General features: G+C 52.6%; 1 protein-coding gene across 1 annotated transcript; it reads right to left on the minus strand.

Moving 5' to 3' along the window:
- Positions 1-465: 465 nt before the first annotated feature.
- On the minus strand, positions 466-27,252 carry RFLNA (refilin A). The gene is made up of 3 exons (XM_064272091.1): positions 27,042-27,252; positions 4,395-4,504; positions 466-1,955 (listed from the first exon to the last, which is right to left on the minus strand). The coding sequence occupies exons 1-3, from the start codon at positions 27,210-27,212 to the stop codon at positions 1,622-1,624; spliced, it is 615 nt and encodes a 204-aa protein (XP_064128161.1). The 5' UTR covers positions 27,213-27,252; the 3' UTR covers positions 466-1,621.
- Between the last annotated feature and the right edge of the window lie 583 nt (positions 27,253-27,835).

Consider the following 27,835-nt stretch of genomic DNA (forward strand, 5'->3'; position numbering starts at 1 on the left):
AACCCAGCTCCTTCCGCTCCTGTGACTGAAGCTGTCTGCAGCACCCCCTCCCACCAACTTGTTTGTCCGCAGCCTGTTTCAGTGTGCTCGCGATTCAGCATCTCAGAGGCCCCTGCAGTGAGGGCTGCTCCCCAGCGCTGATAATGGGCACGTGGGGTGCAGAGCCACACACGTCACTATGCAGACTCCTGGCTCCACACAGACCCCATCTGTGTCCCTGGGTGAGGGCTGGGCCTGGCCTACAGCCATTAACTCGCTCCCCAGCGGCAGTGGTCACACAGGCAGTCTCAGGGTGGGCTCTAAGCTCTGGGAGGTCACCCCCACGCTCTCATTGGAGGAGAGTGGGCGGCAGCGTCCCTCCAGGAACTCTCCTCAGGCAGGAGCAAAGGGGGTGGCCACGGAGTAAAACGGCAGGGTCTGAGGGTCTGAGGGTCAAAGAAACAGCAGAGGCGGCCACTTCAGGTTTGTGCATTTTATTAAGATAATCAACTGACTTAAGTTACTTGTAAATCACAAAGCACCTCGGTGGAGAGAAATTCACCTGCTGAGTCAACGTAAGGTCCATCTGTCATCTTGCCTCTTCTGGACGTGAACACCAGGCTGCCCTGCCTCCACAGCACAGCCATGCAGAGCCCTTCCGTCTCGGGGGCAACCAGGGTAGTGGCAGGGACAGCTCGACCCGAGTCCATGCGGATCTGCGGGTTCCGTCAGCTCCTCCCACTCGAGCCTGCATGCGTTCCAGGGAGCACAAAGCCCCCTGCCCTGCTGTTCACATGCCTCTGTTCTACATTCTCCCACCTTCAGGGGTGACCCTAAAACCTCCAGGAAGGACCTGAGTCTGTCACGTCCCAGCACAGGAGGCCCAGAGGAGCCAATGGCTGAGCTCAGGGCCACCACACTCCAGAGTTCTGCCCTGCAGGCATCGTGTGGAGCGGGGAGCCTGACGGTGAAGTGCTGGGTGCTGTGCCCAGAGGCCTCCCTTTAGGTGGGCTCAGCCCTGTCCATCCATACCACAGACCTCGGGCACCACCGCCGCCCCCCACACCACCACCGTGGGCTCAGAGCCCAGGCTTAATGGCCAGGGGGCTGCTCAGCCATGCTCCCGACCTGGGCGCACCCCTCAGACACTGGTGCTGGAAAGGCCTGTGTGGACGCAGCCCTCTCCTCTCCAGGAATGAGGGGCACACCTGGACAGCACCCTTTCCCTCACACAGCCTCAAACCAGGGTCACCAGCCCTGGAGACACCAACTGCGGCCAACTCCGCGACCAAGGGAGGCACTCCATCCTTCCAGCACCCTCCTCAGCCACTCTCTGCCTCCTGGGCACACCCCAGACACACTGCAGGGGGTGGGTGGCCCCCCCACCTCCACAGTGCCTGTCTCCAGCCAGAGCTCGCCAGAGGCCATGTCCACGGGGCCTTAAGGTGCTCACAGAACAGCTGCTTCAACTACTTTCTGCGCACGGGGGGGTCAGACAGCAGCATAGTGGGCCTGGGGCCGCCTCCCTCCCCACTGTCCAGCCCACGGCCCCACCTCCCTCCCACGGGGCACTGGGCCGAGCCCGCCCTCCGGCCCTCCCAAGGGCTCCCGCCCTGTCCACTGCGGGCCAGGCCACTTCCCGCTAGAGCCCCTCGGGGCTGGGCAGGGGGGTGCCGGACGCCCTGCGCTGTGCCAGCAGGACGCTGGCAGCGAACCTGCGGCTGGGCCGGCCCAGGCTGCAGTGCAGGGTGGTGCGGAAGGAGCTGCGCGCGTGCTTGGGGAAGATGATGGTGGTGCTCTCGAAGTGCAGGGCGCGCGGGCGCGGCTCCAGGGTCAGCTGACTGCGGTAGTTCCGCCACGTGCAGTTGGGCGCGGCCATGATGGTCTCGCTGTAGGCCGTGACGGTGGGCACAGGTGCGTAGAAGACATTGTCCCGGAAGTGCTTTTCTGAGGCGTACTTGACCTCAGAGTTGCAGCTGGGAGGGAAGAAGGGAACAGAGAGGCTGCAGGGTGAGGCCGGACGGGGGGCAGTCAGTTCATTGCCCAGGGCTCGGGCGGTGGCCGAAACCCGAAAAACCTATGTCTGGGCTCTTCAAAATGTCAAAGTCTTGTTGGCCACTGTTGAGTCAGCCCCCAGCTGAAGGTGAACCCACGCACAAAGGGATCAGGCCATTGCAATCCCCAGAGTTTTCATCGGCTGATTTTTCAGAAGTAGACTGCCAGGCCTTTCTTCCTAGTCGTCCTAGTCTGGGAGCTCCGCTGAAACCTGTCCACCATGGGTGACCCTGCTGGTATTTGAAATACTGGTGGCAGAGCTTCCAGCATCACAGCACCATGCCAGTCCCCACTGACAGACAGCTGGTGCCCACGCATGAGGTGCAGTGGCCAGGAACTGAACTCAATGTCTCCCGCACGGAAGGTGAGAATTCTACCACTGAACCACTGCTGCCCTGCATGCCAGCTTAGAGGAGACTAAAGAGACATAACAGCTGAATGCAATAGGTGGTCCCAGATGAGATCTGGACGGGAAAAAATAATGCCATGAAGGACATTATTGGGACAATTGGTAAAATTTGCATAGGAAGTGTGAAACGGACAGTGGTGGTGTTTCACCAGAGTCCCCGATGTTGGCAGCTGTGCTGTTGTTGCGTAAGGGAATGTCCCTGTTCTTAGGGAGTACACGCTCAAGTACTAGGGCCACAGGGGCAGGATGTCCTCAACCTCAGATGGCTCCAAAAAAGAACCACCTATATGTAAACAGAGCGTGTGCAAAGGCTGAAACCAGCGGGCTAAGCGCAGGTGATGGCTAGGAGTTCCTCTACTCTTCCTGCAGCTTTCCCACAATTTTCAGATTCTATCAAAATCACTTTCCCAAAACAGTTCAACACCCCTTGGAGAAGCACTCTCTCCAGGTTCTGCCTCCTGTCCCCCAGGTCTGCTCCCAAAGTTCCAGAAGATAAAACCGGAAACAAAGGTTCCAGGAGGGGTAGTCTTGGCTGGCCTGCTTCCCGCTCTGTCCCCAGAGGTGATTGGTAGGCGTGTGTGGAGGGAATGAAATGCCCCGCAAGAGAGCCAGGCAACCCTCACGCACCCTCGCAGGGGCCTCTGACAATCCAACTTGCACTGGCATTTGAAAGATTAAAAACGAGAACGGTTGTAGGAGAAAAACATTTGAAGTAGACCCATTTGTCTCCTGGGGCCATGTCGAGGGGTGACGGGGCATGGCTGCCCCAGGCTGACATGGATGGGTCAGTCTGGAGAACCCTGTGGAACATAGGCGAAACCTACAGACTAGAAAGCTCACCCTCTGGGCCTGGGCCCAGCCTCTACCCACCAAGGATGGCACATCCCCACAGGCAGGCTTCTGGCGGGCCACCTTAACTCAGGAAAACCCGAAATCCAGATACCACTAAGGTGTCTCATGAACAGGGCACCACCACCACATAAAGGGCACCGTGATGGTCATGCTGACCACGTGACACTGGGAAAACACTGAGGGGAAGACCCCAAGTTGCTGGAGGTTTGCCTAGTACCGTGACACCTAGCGGTCTGACAGGACCCGAGGGGGAGGGCGCTGCCGAGGGGTGGAGGGTGGTCGTGGGGAGCATTTCCCAAACTTGCTGGGACTGGGAGGTTGGACTGCACATAAAAACCAACAACGGAATATTATGCAGCCATAAACATGGATGCTACAACATGGACGGACCTTGAAAACATCACGCCAGACAGAAGGACAAATGTTATGTGATTCCACTTAAATGAAATATCTAGAATATGCAAATGATTAGAGACAGAAAGAAGAACAGGGGTTACCAGGGGCTGGGGAGGACAGGGTACTGAGGAGTTATTGCTTACTGGGTATTAAGTTTCTGTTTGAGATGATAAAGATCTGGAACGAGATATACTTAACACTCAGAATTGTACCTTCAAAATTAGTTAAAATGGTAAATTCTGTGCTATACATATGTCACCCCCTCCAGAAAAAACAGTTGGTGTTGAGTCAATTCCGACTCATGGTGCCCCGTGTGTGTCAGAGTAGAACTGTGCTCCATAGGGTTTTCTGTGACTGATTTTTCAGAAGTAGCTAGCCAGGCCTTTCTTCCAAGGTACCTCTGGGTGGACTCGAACCTCCGACCTTTTGGTTAGCAGCTGAGCATGTTAATCCTTTGTACCACCCAGGGATATTTCACAACAATAAAAACAGAACCAGCCAAACAGGTGGAGAAGGGAAGGGAGAAAATGGCCCAGCGCAGGCCAGGCGGGCCACAGAAGGCCCCTGGAGTCAGAGTCTCCTAGAATTGGCCTCTTCTCTGCTAGGAACCTGCCACCTTTTCTCAGTAAACTGGGCCCAGAGGGGCAGCCTACAGAAGGGAGCCTGTTCAGCCAGGAAGTCAGGACCAGGGCCCCCCACTCACCGGATCTCATGTGTAGGTTCGGGGTTCACCTCGATGCTCTCCCCAAAGAACACGGGCAGCATCCTGGGCCTCGTCTCTAGTGCCGGCGGACTTCGGAGGAGGGAGGGGGGCTGTGGGGAGAACCATAGACACACGATGTGCAGCTATTTGGGGCCATGCCCCCCACGCCCTTCCAGGCCGGGTCTAGGGGACAGCTTTGCAGGAACCACCCCCACAGTCGCCCTCTGTGGCATCCAGACACCCTTGTGCCTATACCCCAGCATGCCTGCCTGGGTCCACGGCTCCTACCCCTCAGCCGGTCCCCAAATCCCTACACCTTGAGAAGGGTACAGACTAACAGCCTAGGCCCTGGCCCAGGGTCCTGGAGAACCAGGGTCCCTGTCTGGGAGCCCCTGAGCCCAAGCAAACTGACCTCCTGGTGAAAGGGGCTGGCCCTCTGAGCGGCTCAGCCTACAGAAAGGGTTGGCTATTGCGGGTGTCGACTGAGGCAAGGACAACCCCCAAAGGGGTACAGCAGTCCTGTGACTCCCTGCTGGGGTGAGGGGCCCGCACTGGGGCGCAGAAAGCCGGGCGGGAACACCTGGCTTTGCCTACCCAGCATGCACCTCTCCCTGATGACAATGATTGGTCCAGGTGTAAGCATGTGACCCGGGTTGGGCCAATGAGAGCCCACCCGGGTTTTCTGCAGGAGCTACAGGTAAGGCCACCCTGAGGTGCCTCACAGCGTAGGGGCTATTGATCTACCGGTTCTCCTCACTGCTTGAGGAGAACCTATCTGGAAATGAAGCAACACCCAGGAGAGCAGGGCCAACAGAAGGCGAACGACTGAGTCTTGCCAACATTGTTTGAACTCCTGGAATGAGACTTGCCTGAAGCTAACACAGAATTGGGTGAGACCAGCGAATTCCGTATGTGGCTTAAGACCATTTGAGGTACCTTTCTGTCACTCGCACCTGTGAGAATCTTGAGACCCACCCCCCTTCCAAACCCATCCTACAGCTCAACTGCTACGAAGTTCCTTCTCCAGTCTGTTTCAATGTCTGTCCTCCAGTTCCAACCCATGTGGGAGCAAAAACAGTCAGGAACCACTGCGCCCAGCTCTACTCTCGGGGCAGTGGCCTAAGGCCCCCATCCCACCCTGCAGTCCGCCTCCCCACAGCCCTGCCCAGCCCATCACATGGTCTCCAGCTGTCCAAACATGCACGGATGCCCCCTCCTGCCCCGCCCTGCTCCCTTTCCTTCACCCACCCACCACTCGCCCCTCAAGGCGTAACCCTCCCAGGAAAATGTCCATCCATCCATTACTGAGAGTCCAGAAATTGGATGCACGTAAAAAGGAATGAAGCTCTGATACACACTATGGCGCAGATGAACCTTGAAAATAAGATGCTGAGTGAAAGGAGCTAGACCCAGGAGGACAAGCGTTACATGACTCCATTCCTGTGAGATGTCTACAACAGGCAAACGCACAGAGACAGAAGGCAGATGAGAGGTTACCAGGTGCTGGGGGAGGGAGAGATGGGGAGCTACTGTTTAAGGGGTGCTGAGTCACTGGGTGCAATGACAAGGCTCTGGAAACAAACACTGGCAATGGTCCCTGACTGGCAGGTCACGAGTCCTCCCCCCTTTGCTGGGGCTGTTGGTCTACCTGTGTCAGTGGTGGGGAGGGTTGGGGGCGCTGCAGTAGGGGGCAGAGGGGCCGAGGGGCCCCGTGTGGATGGAGGCACAGGGTCTCACCTCCCCAGAGGCCCCTCCCTGGGATGGTGAAAGGAGGGGACTAAGGGGTTGCACTACCAGGGCTCCTCTCATTAGCGATTCGACCAACAAACCTACTGCCGTCGAGTCGATTCTGACACAAGTGACCCTATGGGACAGAATCGATTCTGACTCAAGTGACCCTACGGGACAGGGCAGAACTGCCCCCACAGGATTTCCGAGGAGCGACTGGTGGATCTGAACTGCTGACCAAAAAGTCAGCCAAAGGCTTAAGCACTGTGCCACTAGGGCTCCCATTAGCCATTAGGGAGAGGCCAATCAAAACCACAACGAGCTACCACCTCAGCCCCATTAGAATGGCAATGATCAAAAAAACGGAGAAGGCAGAGGCAACGTGGCACCTTAGACACTTCATGTCATCCCTCTGCAGCAAAGATTCAGAACACAAAATAAAACAGACACAAACATCAGTCCTGGAATCCTAAGCATCAAATGAAGGAATAAAGAACTAGATCGAACACCAAATGGAAGAAAAAAACCGACGGAAACGGAGAACAAGGAGCGATACGGAGTGTAGGTTCCCTGCCAACTAACGCAGCACAGTGTTGCCATCTTGGAACACAGCCAGCAACAACTCTGGACAGGGAGTATGGGAAGGCAACTTCATGCAGCTTCCAGCAGGAGACAAAGCACCCCAGTAAGCAGAGAAACACTTTCCCAACCCTTACCCTTCTGCCCTATATGTCACCACCATTCCTTCCTTGGGCCACAGCACACAGCCTTGGGTACAGAGCCACTGGCCTGCCCCAGCCCTAGGTCCACCCTGCCCCCATCCGTTAGCCCTCGCCGCAAAAATTCTTTTCTCTCTTTCTTCCTTTTCTTTCTTCTTCCCTCCTAGCCCCCATATACCACTTCTACGCCCCTCACTGGGTCATGCCACACCACCAAAAGTAGAGAGCCACCAGCCCACTGCCACCCCCAAGTCCTGCCCGCTACCACCCCAGGTCCTACCCACCCTCACCCACTGTACCATTCCCCCCCATTCTTCCTTTTCTTCCTGCCTCCCACCTAGCCCATATACCACCTCTATCTCTTCCCACTGGGCCACGCCACACCACCATGGTAGAGAGTCACTGGCCCACCGCCACCCCAGGTCCACCTGCCCCCTGCCAGCTCCTATCATGGTGCCACTTTTTCTGTTTTTTCTTTCTCTTCTTTCTCCTTTCCACCTAGCCTCGTATATCACATCCCCTCCCTTCCCACTGGCCCTTGTGCTCACCCCCGCCTCCGCTTGCCAGCCCCCAATGTGTGGCCAGTTTTCTTGTTTATTCTTTTTTTTTCTTCCTTATCTTTCTCCCTCCCATCTAGCCCTGTATGCCACCTCCCTGCTTCCTACCAGCCCATCGCTGCACTCAGGGTCTGCCCTGCCCTCACTTGCAGCCTCCACTATGCCATTTTTTTTTCTTTTCTTTCTCCCCCACCAAGTCTAGTATATCACTTCCCCTCCCTTCCCACCACCCTCTGAGTATGCCCCACCCACATCTGCCAGCCCCCAGCATATCACCACTGTTTTTTCTTTTTTCCTTTCTTACTTTTCTTTCTCCCTCTCACCAAGCCCCGTATGCCAGCTCTCCACCTTTCTGCTGGCTCCTGACATACCACTGCAGGTAGAGCCGCTGGCACACCAGCCTGCCACTGCCCCAGGTCCTCCCTCTTCCCATCCGCCGACCTCCACCACACCGTTTATTTTATTGTTTTTTCTTTAACTTTCTTTCTCTAAATTCCACCTAACCCCATATGCCACCTCCTCCCCCTTCCCACCGGGCCCCAGGTGTGCCCTGCCCCTGTCCATCCTTTTTTTCCCTCTCTTTTCCTTCTCCTCCCCCAGCCCTGTATACCACCCCCCCTTCTACTGGTTGGTCCCCGCCATGCCACCCCAGCTAGAGTGTCCCCAGTGCTCAGGCCTGCTACTGCACCAAGCTCACACTGCCCCTCCGCACCCTCCAATCGACCAGCTGCTGAATGGTGAAAAGTGAGCCTGTACCATTTTCCATCTGACACCCCTGCCTATCTGGCAAGGGGCTGTGAATGCTCCCATACCACTGGACCAACATCAGGAGGCAGACAGCACCCACCTAGTCTGCCCTCAGCCACCTTGCCAAACCAGGGCTTGTTGAAGATTTGCTGGCAGAAAACTTCTCAAATATTGCAAAAGACAAAAAGCTCACCATCCAAGAAGCTAAATGAACCCCATATAGGGTAGACTCCAAAAGAAATTTACCAAGACACACCATAATCACACTTACAAAACCAAAGACAGAGAATCCTGGGAATAAAACTCCGAAAGAAATTTACCAAGACATACCATAATCACACTTACCAAAACCAAAGAATCCTGAGAATAGCTCTAGAAAAACAAAAAAAATCACTTACAAAAGGAAAACAGTAAGACCAAGACTCGGCAGAAACTATGTAGGCAAGAAGGCAATGGAGTGACATACATAAAACCTTGCAAGAAAAAAACTGCCACCAAGAATAATATGTCTTGCAAAACTCTCAAATACAATGGTGAAATTAGGACATTTCCAGATAAATGAAATTATGGGAATTCGTAAAATCCAAACCAAACTTAAAAAATATTAAAGAGAGCCCTTCAGTTAGAGAACCAGCAACATCAGATAACAGCTAGAGTCTAGGACACAGGACAAGATCAGCTGGAGACCAAACTAGGTAAAGAACTCAATAATAAAGCTAAAAGACATAAAACAGGGAAATAGAGATGTCCATCTGTAAATGACAGCAACACCAAAACAATAAAAAGGGGAATGAACATATAGGTATAGAACTTTCAAATGGAGAGGAACTCAAGGTAATATCAAGTAATAAAAGGCTGGTTCAAACTTAGGAGAATAGGGAACCATTTCAAGAAAACTACAGAGAAAGTTAACAAACATACTCATCAGAATAAAAAAGAAAAACAGTCTCAGTAAACATAAAATTTATACTAACAAAAGAAAAGAATACCCACAAAGAAACTCAGCATAGGAAAGAGGAACAAAGAAAACATCAGCAGCACACACACACACACACGAAACAGCAATATGACAGCATTAAATTCATATCTATCAAAAATCACACTGAACGTAAATGGCTTAAATGCACCTGGAAAGAGACAGTGGCAGAATGGATAAAAAAAAAAAAAAAAAAAAACACAACCCATCAATATGCTGTCTACAAGAAACAAAGGATGGAAAAAAATACATCAAGCAAACAGTGACCAAAAAAGGGCAGGAGTGGCAATACGAATCTCAGATAAAATAGACTTTAGGGCAAAAATTAACCATAAAAGACAAGGAAGGACATTATAAAATGATTAAAGGAACAATCCACCAAGAAGACATAACCTTAATAAATATCTACATACTCAATGACAGGGCTTTAAAGTACATAAAACAAACTCTAACAGCACTTAAAAGACAAATTGACAGTTCAACAATAAAAGGAGACTTCAATGCAACACTCTTGGTAAAGGATAGAACATCTAGAAAGAAACTCAACAAAGATACAGAGACTGAAAGGCCAAAATCAACCAACTTGACCTCACAGATATACATAGAACACTCTACCCAACAGCAGCAAAGTATGCATTCTTTTTCAATGTACTTGGAACGTTCTCCAGAATAGACATATTAGGCCACAAAGCAACTCTCAAAAACATGCAAAACATGGAAATAATACAATGCATTCTCTCTGATCACAATGCCATAAAGGTAGAAATCATAACAGGAAAAGCAAGGAAAAAAAAGTCAAATACATGGAAACTGAATAACACCTTGCTTAGAAACAACTGGGTAGTAGACGGAATCAAAGAGGGAATAAAATAATTCCTAGAATCAAATCAGAATGAAAACACATCATATCAAAACCTTTCGGACACAGCAAAGGCAGCGCTCAGAGGTCAATTTATAGCAATAAATGCACACATCAAAAAAGAAGGGCCAAAATCAAAGTTAGCCCTACAACTTGAACAAACATAGAACAGTAAAAGAAGTCCACAGGCACCAGAAGAAAGGAAATAATAAAGATTAGAGCAGAAATAAATGAAAAAGACAACAGAAAAACAATACAAAGAATCACAAAGACCGAAAGTTGATTCTTTGAAAAGATCAACAGAACTGACAGACCACTGACCGAACTGACAAAAGAAAAACAAGAGAGGAAAAAAATAACCCAAGTAAGAAATGAGATGGGGGACATTACAACAAACCTAACTAAAATAAAAAGGATCATAACAGAATACTATGAAAAATTGTATTCTAACCAATTTTAATACCTAGAGGAAATGGACAAATTTCTAGAAACATGCTACCTATCTAAACTAACACAAATTGAGAAAATCTGAACAGACCAAGAGAAGAGGTTGAAGAAGTAATTAAAAAAAAAAAAAAAACTTCCAGTGACAGCAACAAAAAGCCTTAGCCTGCATGGCTTCACTGGAAAATTCTACCAAACGTTCAGAGAAGAGCTCACACTAGTACTACTAAAACTATTTCAGAGCACAGAAAAGGAAGGAATACTCCTGAATCCATTCTATCAAGCCAGCATAACCCTGATACCAAAGTCAGGTAACAACACCACAAAAAAAGAAAAATTTTTAGACCAGTATCTCTCACGAATATAGATGCAAAAATCCTCAAAAATCTAGCCAATAGAATTCAGCATCATATAAAAAAAAAAAAAAGATAATACAGCACGACCAAGTAGGATTCATACCAGGTATGCAAGGATGGTTCAATATTATAAAATTAATCAATGTAATCCACGATATAAACAGAACAAAAGAAAAGAATCACATGATCATCACGATCGATGCAGAAAAGGCATTTGATAATGTTCAACACCCACTCTTGATAAAAACTCTCAATAAAATAGGAATAATACAAGGGGAATTCCTCAACATAATAAAGGCATGTAGCCCTGGTGGCACAATAGTTAAGAGCTATAGCAAGCTATGGCTATTATCCAAAAGGTCAGCAGTTTGAATCCATCAGCTGCTCCTTGGAAACCCTATAGGGCAGTTCTACTCTTGTCCTATAGGGTCACTATTAGTTGCAATTGACTCAATGGCAAAGGGTTTTTTGTTAACAGGTTATACAAAACCAACAGCCAACATCATTCTCAATAGAGAGAGGCTGAAAGCATTCCCCCTGAGAATGGGAACGAGACAAGGATACCCTTTATCACTACTCCTATTTAACATTATGCTGGAAGTTCTAGCTAGAGCAATAAGGTAAGAAAAAGAAATAAAGAGGATCCAGATTGGAAAGGAAGAAGTAAAACTATCCCTGTTCACAGATGGTATAACCCTATACATAACAGAACCCCAAAGATTCCACAAAAACACTATAGTAGTCCCCTTTTATCTGCGGGGGATACGTTCCAAGACCTCCAAAGGATGCCTGAAAGCACGGATAGTGCTGAATCCTATACATAGTATATTTTGTCCTATACATGCTTTTTTTTTTTTTTATGCATACCTATGATGTTTAATCTATAGATTAGGTACAGTGAGAGATTAACAACAATAATTAAAAATAAAATAGAGCAATTATAACAATATACTGTAATAAAAATTATGTGAATCTGGTCCCTGGGTGAGATGGAGCAGGACGGTACGAGATTTCATACGCTACTCATTTTACATTTTTGGACCACAGTTGACCAGGGTATCTGAAACCATGGAAAAGTGAATCCGCAGATGGTGGGGGGAGGCTGCTGTACTGGAACTAACAGAAAGATTTAGCAAAGCAGCAGGATACGAGATCAACGTAAAAAGTCAGTTGGATTCCTATACACCAACAAAGAGAACTTTGAAAAGGAAGTCAGGAAAACGAAAAGTCCCTAAAGAGATAAAATATTTAGAAATAAATCTAATCAGGGACATAAAAGACCTACAGAAGGAAAGCTGCAAAAGAGTATTGCAAGAAACCAAAAGAGACCGACATAAATGGAAAAACATACCATGCTCATGGCTGGGAAGACTCAATATTGTAAAAAGTCAATTCTACCCAAAGCGAGCTACAGATATAAAGCCATTCTGATCCAAATACCAACAGCGTTCTTTAACTAGACAGAAAAACTAATCAACTTTATATGGAATGAGGACCCAGATAAGCAAAGCATTATTGAAGAAAAGGAAAAAAGTAGGAAGCCTCGCACTACTTGACCTCAGAACCTACTATACAGCCATGGTAGTCAAAACAGCCTGGTGCTGGTACAACGACAGACACATAGACCAATAGAACAGAATCAAGAAGCCCGATGTAAATCCACCCACCTATGGTCAGCTGATCTTTGACAAAGGACCAAAGCCAATTAAATGGGGGAAGCCAGTCTTTTAACAAATGGTGCTGGCAAAACTGGATATCCATCCATAAAAAAATGAAAGAGGACCCATACCTCACACCATACACAAAAACTAACTCAAAAAGTATTCACAGACCTAAATAAAAAACCTAAAATGATAAAAATCATGGGAGAAAAAGTAGGGACTACACTAGCGGCCGTAATACCAAAACCAAACCCACTGCTGTCAAGTCGATCCCGACTCATAGCAAGTAGAACGGCCCCATAGAGTTTCCAAGGAGCACCTGGTGGATTCAAACTGCCGACCTCTTGGTTAGCAGCTGTAGCACTTAACCACTATGCCACCAGGGTTTCCAGAGGCCCTAATACATGGCATAAATTCAATACAAACCATAACAATGCACAAACATCAGAAGACAAACGAGATAACTGGGAGCAACGCTTAAGCTCATCAAAAGGCTTCACCAAAAAAGAGAACTTACAGACTGGGAAAAAAATATTGGTTATGACATACCTGAAAAAAAGGGTCTAATTCCTAAAATCTATACAATAACTCCTCAATAACAAAAAGACAAATAATCCAATGAAAAAATGGGCAAACGATATGAACAGACACTTCACCAAAGACAACATTCAGACACCTAACAGACACATGAGGAAACACTTGGGATCGTTAGCCATTAGAGAAATGCAAATCAAAACTACATTTAGATACCAACTCACCCTGCCATTACTACCACTAATAAATAAAACTGAAAATAACAAATGTTGGAGAGATTAGGGGAGATTGGAAATCTTATGCACTGCTGGCAGGAATGTAAAATGGTACAACCATTATGGAGAACAATATGGCTTCTCCTTAAAAAGCTAGAAGTAGAAACACCACATGATCCAGCAATCCCACCCTGAGGAATATATTCTAGAGAAATAAAAGCCATCACAGGAATAGACATATGCACACCCACGTTTACTGCAGCACTATTCACAACAGCAAAACGATGGAAACAACCTAGGTGCCCATCAACAGATGAAGGAATAAACAAATTATGGTATGTACACACAATAGAACACTACACAACAATAAAGAACAATGATGAATCTGTGAAACATCTCACAACATGGATCAATCTAGACAGCATTATGCTGAGTGAAATAAGTCAATCACAAATGGACAAATATTATATAAGGTTTACATACAGAAAAAAAAACCATCTTTGATAGTTATGAGGGAGAGAAAGGGTGGGGAGGGGAAATCACTAACTAGATGGCAGGCAAGTGTTAACTTTGGTGAAGGGAAAGACAACACACAATACAGAGGGACTCAACACATCTTGACCAAGGCAAAGTCATAGATGCTTCCTAGACACGTCCAAACACCTTGAGGGAGCGAGTTACTAGGGCTGAGGCTGAAGACCATGGTCTTGGGGGACATCTAGGTCAACTGTCGTAACACAGTTCATATAGAAAATGTTCTACGTCCTACTTTGGTGAACAGTGTCTGGAGTGTTAAAAGCTTGTGAGCAGCTATCAAAGATACATTTATTAGTCCCTCACATTCGGAACAAAGGAGAAAGAAGAAAACCAAAGACAAAAGGAAAAGACTAATCCAAAGGACTAATGGACCACAGGAATCACGGCCTCCACAAGCCTGAGCCCAGAAGAACTAGATGGTGCCCGGCTACCACCACCAACCTCTCTGGGATCATAATACAGGGCCCCAGACAGAGTGGGAGAAAAATGCAGAACAAAATTCAAATTCACAAAAAAAGACTGGCGGAATCCCCGAGACTGGCCCCTGGACACCCTGCTGACTCAGAACTGAAGCCAATCTTGAAGCCCAGCTTTCAGCCGAAGATTAGACAGGCCTATAAAACAAACAATAACACCTGTGAGGAACGTGCTTCTTACTTCAATCAAGCATATGAGACCAAATGGGCAACACCTGCCCAAAAGGAAAGGTGAGAAGGCAGGAAGGGGCACGAAAGCTGGACGAATGGACATGGGGCACCTAGGGTAGAAAAGGAAAGGGGAAGAGTGCTGACACATTGCAGGGATTGCAGCCAATGTCACAAAACAATCTGTGTATATATTTTTGAATGAGAAACTAATTTGCACTGTAAACTTTCACCTAAAACACATTAAAAAAAAAAAAAAAAGGTAAGAGTCAGGCCAGAAGCTGGTCTGATTTAAAAAAAAAAAAAAACGAGAATTGTTGACAAGGTTGTGGAGAAACTGGAACCCTCATCCATTGCTGGTGGGAATGCAAAATGGTGCAGCCACTGTGGAAAACCGTTTGGAGGTTCCACAAAAAGCTGAACCTGGAGCTACCATATTACCCAACGCTAGGTACGTACCAGAGCCAGTGAGGGTGGGAATGCAAACAGAAACCTGTACACCAGCGTTCACTGCAGCACTTTCCACAAGAGCCAAAAGGTGGAAACAACCAAACAGTCCATCAACAGATGAATGGATAAATAAAATGTACATACACACAATGGGATATTACTCAGCCAAAAAGAGAAATGAAGTCCCGATGCGGGCCACAACATGGATGCACCTTGCAAACATGCTGAGTGAAATGAGTCACGAAAGAAGAAATAGTGTATGATTTCGCTTACATGAAAATGGCAAATATATAGAAAGCAAAGCTCATTAGTGGTTACCAGGGGTGGGAGGGAGGAGGGAAGGAAGTTTCTGCCTAAGGTCACAGTGAGTTCATGTCAATGGTGGTGAAGTAATTTGGAAAGGGATAGCAAGAATGGGGAAACCCTGGTGGCGTAGTGGTAAAGTGCTATGGCTGCTAACCAAAGGGTTGGCAGTTCAAATCTGCCAGGCGGTCCCTGGAAACTCTATGGGGCAGTTCTACTCTGTCCTGTAGGGTCGCTATGAGTTGGAATCGACTCGAGGGCACTGGGTCTGGGAGCAAGAATGGCTGCACAACTAGAAGAATGTCACTGACTGATACACATAGGAACTGTTGAACTGGTGTATGGTTTGTTGTGTATATTTCCACCACAATTAAAAAAAAAAAAGGAGGAAGGGAGGAAAGAAGGAAGGATGCAGGGAAGGAAGAGGGAGCGGAGGAGAGGGAGGAAACAGGGAGGGAAGGGAGAGGGAGGAGGCAGGAAAGAGAGTAGGGAGGAAGGGAAGGAGGGGGCCAGCAGGTAAGGTCCTGCAGCATGTGCCTCCCTGGCCCCATTAACACACCCAGATCTGAATGGGCCACCCCTGTGGTCTCTGGCCTGGCCTCCTCCCATCCCTCTGGCCATCAGGGTCTTGGTCACTCTGAGGATAAGAATGGTATGAAGTTAGGAAGCCCTAGATGTCCTTCGTTTTCTAAGGTGCATGTAACCCTCCACTTCCCGTCTTCGTCACCCCACACGGATGGCTTAGAGCCCTCACCTGCCTTCCCCGCACATACATGCATGTACATATGTGCACACAAGCATGCGTACACACGCACGACGTCCTCCACCCTGAACACTCCTTCCCTCTATCTGCCTTGGCCAAATCCCTCTTACTATTTTGGTCTAGCAGTCCATAGGTGCTGCCAGTGGTCAATGTGCTTGGCTGCTAACCAAAAGGTTGGGGATTCAAGTCCACCCAGAGGCACATCGCAAGAAAGTCCCGGCAATCTAGTCCAAAAAATCAGCCATTGAAAACCCCACGGAGCACAGTTCTACTCTCACACACATGGGCCACCGTGGGTCAGGGCTGACTCGATGGCACCTGGCACTCTGGCCTGAGCTCTGGAAGCTGCCCCTCAGACAGCCTCCGTCTCAGACAGGTCCTGACTGGGGCTCAGGAAAGTCACTCATGGGGGATTCTCGTGGGGGCCGGTGTGAGGAGATGAGCCAGGGAGACCAGAAGCCATGGAGCCCGGCCTCAGCCTGACCCCAGGGGCACTCGGGAACGTGGGCGGCATGCTGACTAGGGGGCCTCTGGCTGCCCCCTAGGGTGGGAGTGACCTGCGAAAGCAGTCTGCCTTCTCACTGCGGGAGGACAGTTCTCCAGAAGGGAGGAGCAGCATGAGCCCGTAGCAGCTGGCACTCGGGGTGGCGCTCGTGAGGGAGGGGTGCACCTTTGTTATGGACTGTAAATCCTAACCCCTATACTGTGGAGAGGGAGCCCTGGTGGTACAGTGGTTAAGCATTTGCTGGTTAACCAAAAGGTGGGCAGTTCGAATCCACCAGCCACTCCTTGGCAATCCTATGGGACAGTTCTACTTTGTCCTACCGGGTCACTGTGAGTGGGAATTGACTCAACAGCAACAGTTTTAGTTTTATACCTGTGTAGAAGGAATCCTGGTGGTACAGTGGTTGAACACTTGGCTGCTTACCAAAAGGTTGGTGGTTCAAACCCACCAGCTGCTCTGCAGGAGAAAGACCTGGCAATCTGCTCCTGTGAGATTTCAGCCTTGGAAGCCCCATGGGGCAGTTCTACTCTGTCCTTTGGGGTCACCAGGAGTCAGAATCAACTCGAGGGGATCAGCTAGTTATACCCGTGGATAATCCCATTTGGGAACAGGGTTTTTCTTTGCTATGTTTATCAGGCCATACCAGTATAGTGTGTGTCTTAAATGTAACCACTGTTTAGGATATAAAAAGAGCAGATTGGACACAAAGAAGCAAGCACACATGGGAGAAAGACAGATGCCACGTGGAGATCACCAAGGAACCTCGGATGCCAGGGCTAGAAGCTGAGACAAGGACCTTCCCCCAGAGCTTTCAGAGAAAGCCTTCCCCTAGAGCTGGTGCCCTGAATTCAGACTTCTAGTTTCCTGAACTGTGAAAAAATGAATTTGTTTGTTAAAGCCGCCCACTTATGGTGTTTCTGTTACAGCAGGACTAGATTGCTAAGACACTTACCAACAAGCAGCACCACCCCGGCCCTGACCCTGCTCTAAAACAGCCCCCAGGTTCACGCTCATAGCACCCATGCCCCTAACGGGGCTGACATTCCCTTATCTGTCCCTGCCCCCGGCCCTCCTCTTGCCATCCTGGCCCCATGCTGAGCACTCGCCACTCACCACCCCCGCCCCCGCATTTGTCCTCACAATGAGCCTATGAGGGAGCTGCACTCCCATCCTTCAGATGCTGAAACTGAGGCCCGTAGTGGCTACCTAACTTGCCCAAAGCCACCCAACTAGGAAGAGGCAGAGCTGGGATTTGAACCCTGGCAGTCTGGCCCAGATGCTATGCCCGGGGGGTCCATGTCCCTCTGCTCCTCTCAGCCATTACCTGCCCACCACTGCCCCCCGTATCCAGGCTCCCTCGATACCAGGGCTCAGGGCACTTCCCCCATCAGGGCTCGGCCCATTTCTCTCCCTTGCCCCTCCAGCTGGGACCCCAGGTCGCCTCTGTGCCTGGGCCCCTGCTGTCCCAGGATGGCATTCTAGCTCTTTCTCGCACTTGGCCAATTTAAGTGCCACCTTCCTGCATCCCTGCCACCCTCAGCAGGGCCCCTGGGGCTCCCGCCTGCCGGTCCCCACTGCTGTGACGCCTTTGTGTGTGTGTCATCCTAGAACTTTAGCTCCTATGGCCCGGGACTTGTTCCCTCTTTAACCCCAGGGCCGGTGCACAGGGTGCTTAGGAAAGACACAGACACGGGCAGATGGCACGTTCCTGTCTCCACAGGATGATGGCCCAGCTGCAAAACCCCTCTCTCCCCAACCACGGGGGCCTCAAGGCCAGGCCGGGCGTCAGCCTGTGGACAAGCAGCAGCCCCTCCTGGCCAGCACTGTGCTGCCTCCAGAACAGGGCAGGGACCACACAGAGGAAGGATGCGAGGCTTGGAGAAGGGGAGGAAGAGGCTCCTGGAAAGCCCCAGGCAGCAGCCCTCTGCCCTCAAGGTGGCCCCGCTTCTCCCCGGTAAAGAGGTGACGGCTGTATCCTTTGGCCTGTGTAGTCGGCAAACAATGGCCTCCAAGACTTGTGTCCTAATTCTCAGGTCACCTCACGTGGCAGAAGGGACCGTGCAGATGCGATTTTGCTAAAGACTTGGGTTGGGGAGATGGATGGATGGTCCAGATGGGCCCAGCGTCACTTCGGCGTCAGTGCCAGGGGACAAGAGATCAGAGTCACAGAAGGAGATGTGACCACAGAAGCAGAGGTCGGAGGCGGACAGTGACCAGAAGATGCTATGCTACTGGCACTGGAGACAGAGGAGGGGGCCACAAGCCAAGGAACGTGGGGGCCTCTGGAAGCTGGAAAAGGCAAGGAAGCGGATTCTCCCCCAGAGCTTCCAGAAGGCCCAGCCCTGCCGACACCTGACGCAAGGACCTCTGACCTGCAGCACTGTGGGAAAGTACGTCTGTGTGGTTTTAGACTTGTTACAGCAGCAACAGGAGGCTCATACACTGACCCCCTTGGCCTGCAGCCTCCTCTGCTCTGTCGAAGAAAACCCACAACACTGCCTGGCACAGAGCAAGCATTACGTCAATGGCAGCTTGTGTGTGAGTCCTCCTTTTTAACCAAGACCCAGTGGGCCACCCAGGATAGGGGGACAAACTGACACTTCTGGGGCCTCCAGTCTACACTGCTCCTGCTTTCCAGAAGCAAGCACGTATCATTTCAGGGCATTCAATTAAAAAAAAAAAAAAACAGGCAGCCACAGATTGATGCTTGTCCGGTGTCCTCTGTGGCTCACGGGTAAGTCCACACTGACCCAGCTGGGAAACTCACGATTTTGTGTCTACACAAACAGTATTCTTCCCCAGAGACAGTATCTGAAGCTTGGGTGAAGCATGAAGGGCAAACCCTACCGTGTGCCACGCCCCAGATGGGGGTGACGAGCCTCGGCACTCCCGGGATAGTTCTGGTTGCAGGGGGTGTGACATATGGCCACAGACGGGGAGGCAGGAAGACGCAGGCATGGGTGGGGGTGTCACACGGTGCTAAGGTACTCTGGAGACCTTTCTCTGCCAACGGAGAGGGAAGGGCTGCAGGAGCAGGAGCCAGCTGCGGTAGCCCCTCCACACCCTCCCTACAAACAACACGCAGAGAGGATTTCTTTGAGACGCAAGGGGCTCTGGGCTACTGCAGAGCCACGCACCGCGACCCCTCTGGGGCCCGTCCAGAATAGCCAGTTACCGGTTGCTGTTGGGTCCCCTCTGACCCGTGGCGACCCCAGGTGTGTCAGGGCAGGACTGCGCTTGGGGGGGGTTTTCAGTGTCTGGTTTTTCAGAAGTAGATCTCCAGGACTTTCTTCCGAGGCGCCTCTGGGTAGGCTCCAACTGCTAATTTTTCAGTTAGCAGCCAAGCACATTATCTGTTTGCACCACACCCCCAGGGATTCTACCCACAATTAAAGAGACCACCAAGCCCCCCAGAGGTCTCCTGACACGTGGTAACAGACCTCCGGCCCCTCTCGCCCCCCAGTGCTGCCGGGCAAGGAGACAGCGCTCAGCTCATGGCGGGGCCAGGAAGTCAGAGCTGTGGGCACTGGCTTCCAGTGACCCCACTGGAAAAACACCTATAATTCCAGTGCAGTCAGAAGCACAAACGAGACACGAGAAGCCGGAGGAGCCCACGACGCAGGCTGGCATAGGGCAGGCCGGGAAAGACAAGGGTCCAGAAGGGTCCACAAGGCTGCGGGTGACCCCCAGGGCTCCCGGGTGGGAGTGAAGAGATATGGAAGGCCCAGAGAACTCAGGAACAAGCCTCTCTGGCTGCAGGTTATTATAACGTGGCCCCGGCCAGTGCAGAGTAGGCAAGGAGATGGCCACTCACAGCCAAGAAAGCAAGCCACAGCCTGGACGACGCCATTCCAGCCACACTGGAACAAAACACTTCACTGAGATGGGGTCACTTTCCAACAGGACCTTCCTGGGTGGGGAGGGTTGGGGCAGGGCCTGGGCACTCAGGGTGGAGGCACCCACACCCAAGGACTAGCTGCTGTCAGTCAGGTCATTGGTCACCAGGCCCATCACATCCCTGTTGGCCAGTGCCCCCGCCCCACCTGAGGCGGCCTCACACCCTCATTTCCCACAGGCCCAGCTCTTATTCTGATGAGGATCCACTGTAAGACCCTAAGCCGCTTGTGCACTGGGCCTCAGTTTGCTCATCTGTACAACGGGGCTGTATCCCATTTAAGCAGCCCATACCGCAGGGTCTGGGGACAGTCAGTGATGCCAGAGGTATCAATTCTGGGGTAGGGGAAAGATTCAGTATCCCCTCCCAGCTCTGGGTCACAGAGGAAGGGGACCAGCAAAGGATCCCAGGCGCAGATAAGCTGAGAGCCAAAGGCTGAACCCCATCTCCCAGACCCCACCCTCCCGTCTCCTGGGCTGGACCCACACAGCTGATGAAGGATGCTGGAGAGCCCCATTCCAGCCTGGGGAGGGGGCATGGGGACCAGTGGTAGGCACAGGACAGCCAGCCACGGCCACCCTGTGCTCCCCAGCCCCAGTGACTCATGGGCATCCCTGGCGGCCACGGGGCGAGGACTCGTGCCCACTGGCTGGAAGTAAAAGTACACAGGGCATTTGGGGGTGCTCCCTTCCTGGCTGCTGCATGGGGCCCAATCCACGCTGGCAGAGATGATGCTGTCTGTAGACAGCTTGGTGCCATGTGATGACCACCGCCCAGCACCCTGGGGGAAGACCCGTAGTGTGTGTGCACTGTCCAGTGGGACAGGCAGTAGGGCCTAGGTTGGGCCCTGAACTCCCAGGAAGGGGGTACGGGTGGCAGGGGAGGGGCCCAGAGCCCCCATGGCTGCACCTGGAGAGAGCAGGACAGCAGGGGACACCTATGCTGGCACAGGGATAGACGTCCACGCCAAAGTTTCTCGGATCCCTGTGCTCACCGGCCGCAGGGCCTTTTTTGCTACTTGGGCCAAACTCCACTGTGGCTGGCACTGGGATTGGGACCCCAGGTTCACACGCTGGGCTACGGTGGGAGACACAGTTTGATTTCCAGCCAAAACACTTCAAGTGCAACCACCACCTGTCTGTCATGGAGGCTTGTGTGTTGCTGTGACACTGAACAGGCTTCAGGGGAGCTTCCAGGTAAGAAAGACTAGGAAGAAAGGCCTGGTGATCTTCTTTCAAACATCACCCGATGACAATCCTACAGATCACAATGGTCCAACCTGCAACTGACCGTGGGGATGGTACAGGACCCAGCGGCTCGTTTCATTGTGCATGAGGTCCCCATGAGTTGGCTCGACTGGACAGCAACTCACACCAAGATTCTGGAAACAATTACAGGACTACAGACCTTCATTTAGTCTGATGCTTGATTATACGTTAGCAGCTGTCATTACCTGTTATCTTAGAACACGCTGACCTTCCGATTTCCACTTTAGACATTGTATTCCAGCTCATCCCATGACCCTCAGCCACAGGGAAAAGGAACCAAGGAGGGGGCATTTAAGTGCTAACAATTCTTATCCTTCTTATGAAAGGCTCAGCCATTTGGGGCAAACCCTGGGGTGCTGGGGAGGGGACTCCTTAGGGCACGTTGCCTTCCCCCAATATGGACAGTACACACCTGGTTGGTGGGGCCCAGGAGACCCTCAGGACTGAGCCATTCCCTGGAGAACCACAAGCATTGTGGGCTCAGCATAGGCCCTGGCCTAGCGTCTGATGCCCAAAGCAGCAAAGCTGTGCACAAACCCAAGCAACCCAGGCACAGAGCAGGGATCCTCAGGCACCGGCCACGTACCCGAGTGAGCGTGGGCTGGCAGAATCACGAAGAAGCAGGAGGGAGCCACCTGCCCTGGGCCTGAGATCTCCTGGCAGGGGCTGCGGGCCGGAGGCAGGGTTTCCCACTATCCTGAAGACACATGGCACTGGCACTGCAGCCAGCCCCCAACCCACCTGGCATGACCAAGCAGCCTCTCAGCTCAATCTGCCCCGAGGGAAAGGCCGGCGAGGTGGACCAGTACGCAGTACCCCTGCATCTTGTGTGCACCTTGAGGTTCGCACGTCACGGGAGAAGGCATCGGGAGTCTATGTGCCATCCCGCCAGCTGTGAGGGCTGGAGCTGCGTGCGGCAAAAAAAGACAGATCCTGACCCGAAAGGTGTCCTGCCAGAGCACCTGCAAGGGACAGAGTCTAGCTGTCTCCTTTGCACAGGGAAGCTACAGAGACCTGAGGCCTCAGAGACCTTCCTGAATCTCCACTGCGGGAGAATCCATCCAGGGTGAAGCAGACACGGCTGAAAGGCTGAAAGGAGCGGCTGGTGTCTCTGGCTCATCCTCCCCTCCTTCCTCCCAGCCCCCAGCTCCAGGTCAGCCAATGGACTCCTCCACCTGGGCCCGACACACCGGGCTCCCTCCCACCTGGGCCTGCCTGACACACTTGGCTCCCTCCCACCTGGGCCTGCCTGACACACTTGGCTCCCTCCCACCTGAGCCTGTTCAGACACCCAGGAGCCCAAGAGGGGGGTGGGGGCTGACTCTTGTCTCCTTACTCCATCCACCCATCTTCCCAACTCCAGGCACTAACCCCCCAGCTCCCTCTTTCCCCTTCTTCCCTGTCAACTTTATTATCGTAAACCAGAAGCACAGAACTCAGAAAATCCAGAAGCCCTGGGGGCGACAGCCACAATCCTAAGAGGTGGCTGGGACCACGGGCGGGCAGGTCTTGGAGCGTTGGGCAGCCCCAGGGGATTTTCAAAGAGTGGGCAAAGACAGCCCTCCCCCATTCTACTGAGAGCCAGCCCACCAGGGTCCAGAGAACAGCGTCTCTTCCCACAGGAATTCTCAAACGTGCCAGTCAGAACATACACCACCGGGAGAGAGGGTATGAGATCCCAAATGCCATCTGTGATGTCCCCAAAACCAGGAGCATGGACAGGGCTATTTCTCCACACTGTCCCATCAACTTGGGAGCTGGGCATCTGCCACCTACCCCACTCATCCCACAGGCGGCACGACCCCGACTCCCCACAGCTCAGCAGAGCAGGAGGGGAGGAGGGACCCTGGCAATCTTCCTTGTCACCCTTGGGTCAATGGTCCAGGCCCCAGAGCTTCAAGGCAGCAGAGACCCCATCTGTCTCCATCACAGCTACTCCACAGCCCCAATGTGGCTTAACTGTGGGGTGAAGGTAGCTGACAGGTACTCCCCGGGCAGCCTTGCTGAACACCTGGATCATCCAGGGGTCAGGGTCCCCCTGCATGGACAGACCCCAAAGGCCACTGCCTGCCTCTCAGCCAAGCCTCCAATTTGGGTTTCTAAGTTTGGGTTGGTGGGGGCTCAAGATGCCTTTTAAGAAATAAAAGTCATAAGTACATTTTTAAAAGACCAAAGGGACTTTTACTTTCGGGCCTCAGCTTGGCCTGCAGGTCTCTTTTCCAGCCGCCCCTACCTCCCCCACCTCCCTCTCTAGGCTCCAGCTAAAGTGGCTCCTGGCTATTCCTTGGACACGCCCTTCTTGTTCCCACCTCAGGACCTTTGCACATACCCTGGACCTGGTGCATGCTTCCTCTGGTAACTGTAAAGCTCACTCCCGGTTTTTTTCCTTTTTAAGGTTTTTTTTTTTAATTAACACCACGCCCCTGACCAGCCTGTCTTAAGCAGCTGTGCCCCTTATCAGCGTCTGGTCACAATGACGCCAATCAATGCCTGATACTGCATTGCGTGTTTAAGTTGGTCAGCGTGCTGGAATGTCAGGTCAAAGAGGGCTGGGACCTTGAGCTTCGCGTTCTATCTCCCGCAGTGCAGAACAGTGCATGGCACACAGCAGGTGCTCACTAAGTGCTAGCCCGATTAGTGATGGGCTCCCACCCAGGTAGTCACTGGGTTTGGGACTAACCAGGGATGTCTCACCTCTGCTCCAAGGAGGGAGCAAGAAACACACCCACAGTCAAGGGGGTTCATTTGCATGCAGCCTGGTCCCCAATGCCTCCTATGTCCTAGAAGAGCCCCCAGCCAAGCTCTGCCCCGATGCCCCCACCAAAGGAGCGTCGTCTAGACGGCAAGTCCAGTGTCTTATGGCAATGTGCGGGGGTGGGGGGGTCTCTGATGAAGTGTAACCTGAGAAAACTGAACATGCTCCTCAGCTCAGGGGGGTGAGGAAGACCCTGAGGGGGCTGGTGAGGACCTCAGCTGCCAGGGTTTGGGGACAGTGCTGCAGCCCGTCCCCTGGGCTGAGATGCATGCCAGTGGGTCACTATCAGCTGACACGCGGCGCTAAGGAGATGCCACAGAAACCTGGTCCCTGGACACTTGAAACCAGCACCTCCAAGATGCCTGGCAGCCCCTGCCCCTGCCCCGAGACTTGCAGGATGGCAGCCAATACTCTGCCTACACCTGCCCCTGGAAGGTGGCTGGTGAGCAGACACAGAACTGGGTGCGGCTGAACACCAGATTAGCAAAGTCAACAGGAGTCACCAGGGAGGTGGGGCACCCAGCGGCTGGGTGACCAGTTAGATGGCAGAGTGCGGCTACGGGCCCCAAGGAGGCGGTAAGGTTGCCCTTGGTAACCACTTCCTCCTTTTTGATTAAAAGCAGCATCTTAAATATCCTCCCCCTCCAAGCAGGTACACACGGGTTTTGTTTTTTAATTTTAAAAAAGCTAGTTAAGTAGCCACCCTGTGAGAAACCAGTTGCCACTGAGTCAATTCCAACTCACGGTGACCCCACGTGTGTCAGGGCAGAGCTGTGTGCTCCATCGAGTTTTCAAGGGTGGTTTTTCAGAAGTAGACAGCCAGGCCTTTTTTCCGAGGTACCTCTGGTTGGACTTGAGCCTCCCAAATTTTCAGTTAGCAGCTGAGCACTTTAACTGCACCACCCAAGGGCTCAGACCATGAAAAATGGGATAAAACAGAGCTTGAGATAATACTCAAGCTGGGCTACCTGGGTTCTATCCTAGCTCCACCACTTACTAGCTGGGTGTCCTTAGACAAGTTACCAAACCTCTCTCCCTTCCCCATCTGTAAAATGGGAGCAATCACAGCACATACTTGGAATGGACCTGGTGAAAATTAAGGGAGTCAGGGCAGGTGAAGGACCTAATGCAGTTCCAGGCTTGGGAAAGGACTCTCTGAATGTCAGCTGTCACCACCTGGGGGGAAGCGGCCCCAGGCTTTCCTTTCCAGCCGAATTCAAAGATCAGGGGCAGCTCATCTAGTTAGCAAGGAAGGAGGAAAATTAAAACCAGAGAAAAGAGCCAAGACAAGCAAAGCGAGCTGGGCACATCTTCTTGTGGCTGGCACCGGCTGGCCCCAACGGAGAGAAAGGATCTAGAAAACCTGCCTTCAGGAGCCTCCTGGGTCAGCCAAGAATAAAGGGGGGGCTGGCTCCCTGTCCCTTTTCTCTGAGCTTAGGCAACCTGAAGGAATTCCCAACGTGTGCCGGTGCATTGCCCTCCAAGCGGTGGGGCCAAGTCGGAGACACCCCTGCAGGGAAGCCAGGAGTTCAGATAGCAAGATCAACTTCAGTGCAAACAACCTCTGGCCCTAGGGTGGCTCGACACCCCTCCCACCTCCAGTGCCCAAAAGACAGACCGACGTTTAAATTCACAGCAAGATTCTGGATAAGGCAGTGTTCCCTAACTCTGCTGCACGGGAAGAGTCACCTGGGGAAGCTTTAAAAACCCTGAAACCCAGGTGAGATCCTTCACCGCTTTTAATTCCAAGGTCTAGGGTGGGAGGCAGGCCACCAGAGTGTTTACAACTCGCCAGGTGGTTCCAATGAGCAGCCAAGGGCCACGGGTAAAAGCTGAGCAAGCGAGACTCCTGTCATTCGCATTGAGTCAGGCAGAGGCCTCTGACTCCCTGCGCGGCCCCAGGAGAGCTTGCCCCGGGCCCTGGAAATGTGGAGTCGTGCTGGAGTTTGCCGGCACAGCCCCGCAGAGGAGATGTTAGGGTGCGCAGGAGCGCTGAAGCCCGCCCAGAACGGGCAGGAGCGGGTAAATGCCACTCGGGCTGCGGCCAGTCTCGCTCTTTTCGGCTGGCCATTCCCTAATGTCGCGAAGGCGCCGGCCGGCCGGCCGGGGCATCCAGTCTCTACCCGAGTGCATCCCACCGCAGCACCAAGTCCGTTGGGAGACGAAACTCCCCGACCTGGGGCTCCAGCCCTCCCTAGGCACCGCCTCAGCTCCACGTCAACATCCCTCTCCATCTCGGGAAGGAAGGTTCCTGTCTGGGTCTGGTTTTAGAAAAAAAAAAAAAGAGGCTTTCACGTTGGCAGCGCTCGGGACAGTAAACAGGGAACCGAGTAGGGAGCGGCCGGGGCTGGGCACACTTGTCCGCGGGCTTCGGCCGCCTGGCTCTAGCCCACCCAGCCAGTGGCCAACTTCTTTGGGAACTTCAGACACTATTCGTCCCCTCCTGTGCCCCCAAGCCCACTCTCAATGATGACCATCAGTCCGTAGAGAGGTCCCCGGCAAGGGAGAGGGTCCCAGGGCCAGGCTGGACCACCTCTAGGCGCCCTTACCCCTACATACATGCCCTGGTCCCCACCTGAGGAGCGTGGCTGTCACCGGGCCACCTTCTTGTTTGGCGTGGAGGGACGAAGGAGACCAGTCCTGGCGTCTTAGGCCCCGCGTCTGGGCGCGCGGCAGGCAGACCCTCACCCGCGGCCCCCCGACCCCTGGCTGCGCGCAGGCGCGTCCTTACCGCTCTGGCCTCGCCAGCTCCAGGCGGCTCCGAGGAGAGGCCGGGCGCCGGGGAGTAGAAGGGCGGGCTGGGGCTGGGGGGCAGCCCGGAGTCGGGGCTGTCCAGCAGGCCCTCGCGGCTCTGCTCCCGGAGACTCTCGTCCATGTCTTGCAGATGCAGTTGGCCCACCATGTCTGGGCGCGGGGCGCGCTCCGGCCGGGAAGGCGGCGGGCGACCTGCAGGCTGCGCGGCGGCGTCAGGCCTCAGCCCGCACCGCCCCCTGCGTGCGCCTCGCCCCTGCGGGCCGCAGCCGGGCGCCCTCGGGCTCTGCGCCCCAGCCCCCGGCGACTCCGCGCGGCCTCCCCGCACCTTCCCGCCCGCGCCTCCTTTTCTAGGCACCGCCCCGCCCCGCCCCACCCCACCCCTTCCCCGGCCTCCCCGCCCCCGGCTCCGCCGGGAAACTGCACGACCCACCCGCCGCCGTGTAGAAAAGGGTTCTTTTGTGGACCACCCTCCACCCCCTCTCGGTGGACACCCCTGCAGCGGCGCCAAGGGGTGACCTGCGGGGCCCCCAAGCCATCTCAAGCAACAGCGGTAGCAATAATAAAATAATGCTTTTCGCAGTTTTTCTTAAAAGTCCTAATACAAGCATCATTAGAAAACTTATGTATTTCAGAGCTTCTGGAACTTACAACCGAGGGACAGGCACGCTGTTTAAGTGCCCAGGAGGCTTCCCGACCGGCTCCTTAGCGCCGCCTTCACCCCAAGGCCTTGCCCGCCTTGTTTATGTTCCAGAGCCCAGCGGTTATGGGTCA

The sequence above is a fragment of the Loxodonta africana genome, chromosome 19 (genome assembly GCF_030014295.1).
Source record: "Loxodonta africana isolate mLoxAfr1 chromosome 19, mLoxAfr1.hap2, whole genome shotgun sequence".
Taxonomy (NCBI): Eukaryota; Metazoa; Chordata; class Mammalia; order Proboscidea; family Elephantidae; genus Loxodonta; species Loxodonta africana.

Bases quoted from the DNA above. Each gene is read 5' to 3' on its own strand.
- RFLNA (XM_064272091.1), bottom strand. From the start codon at position 27,212: ATGGTGGGCCAACTGCATCTGCAAGACATGGACGAGAGTCTCCGGGAG. The intron at 4,505-27,041 runs GTAAGGACGCGC...TTCTCCCCACAG, and splicing joins GAGCTGGCGAGGCCAGAGCG to CCCCCCTCCCTCCTCCGAAG. The intron at 1,956-4,394 runs GTGAGTGGGGGG...CTTCCCTCCCAG, and splicing joins GAACCTACACATGAGATCCG to CTGCAACTCTGAGGTCAAGT.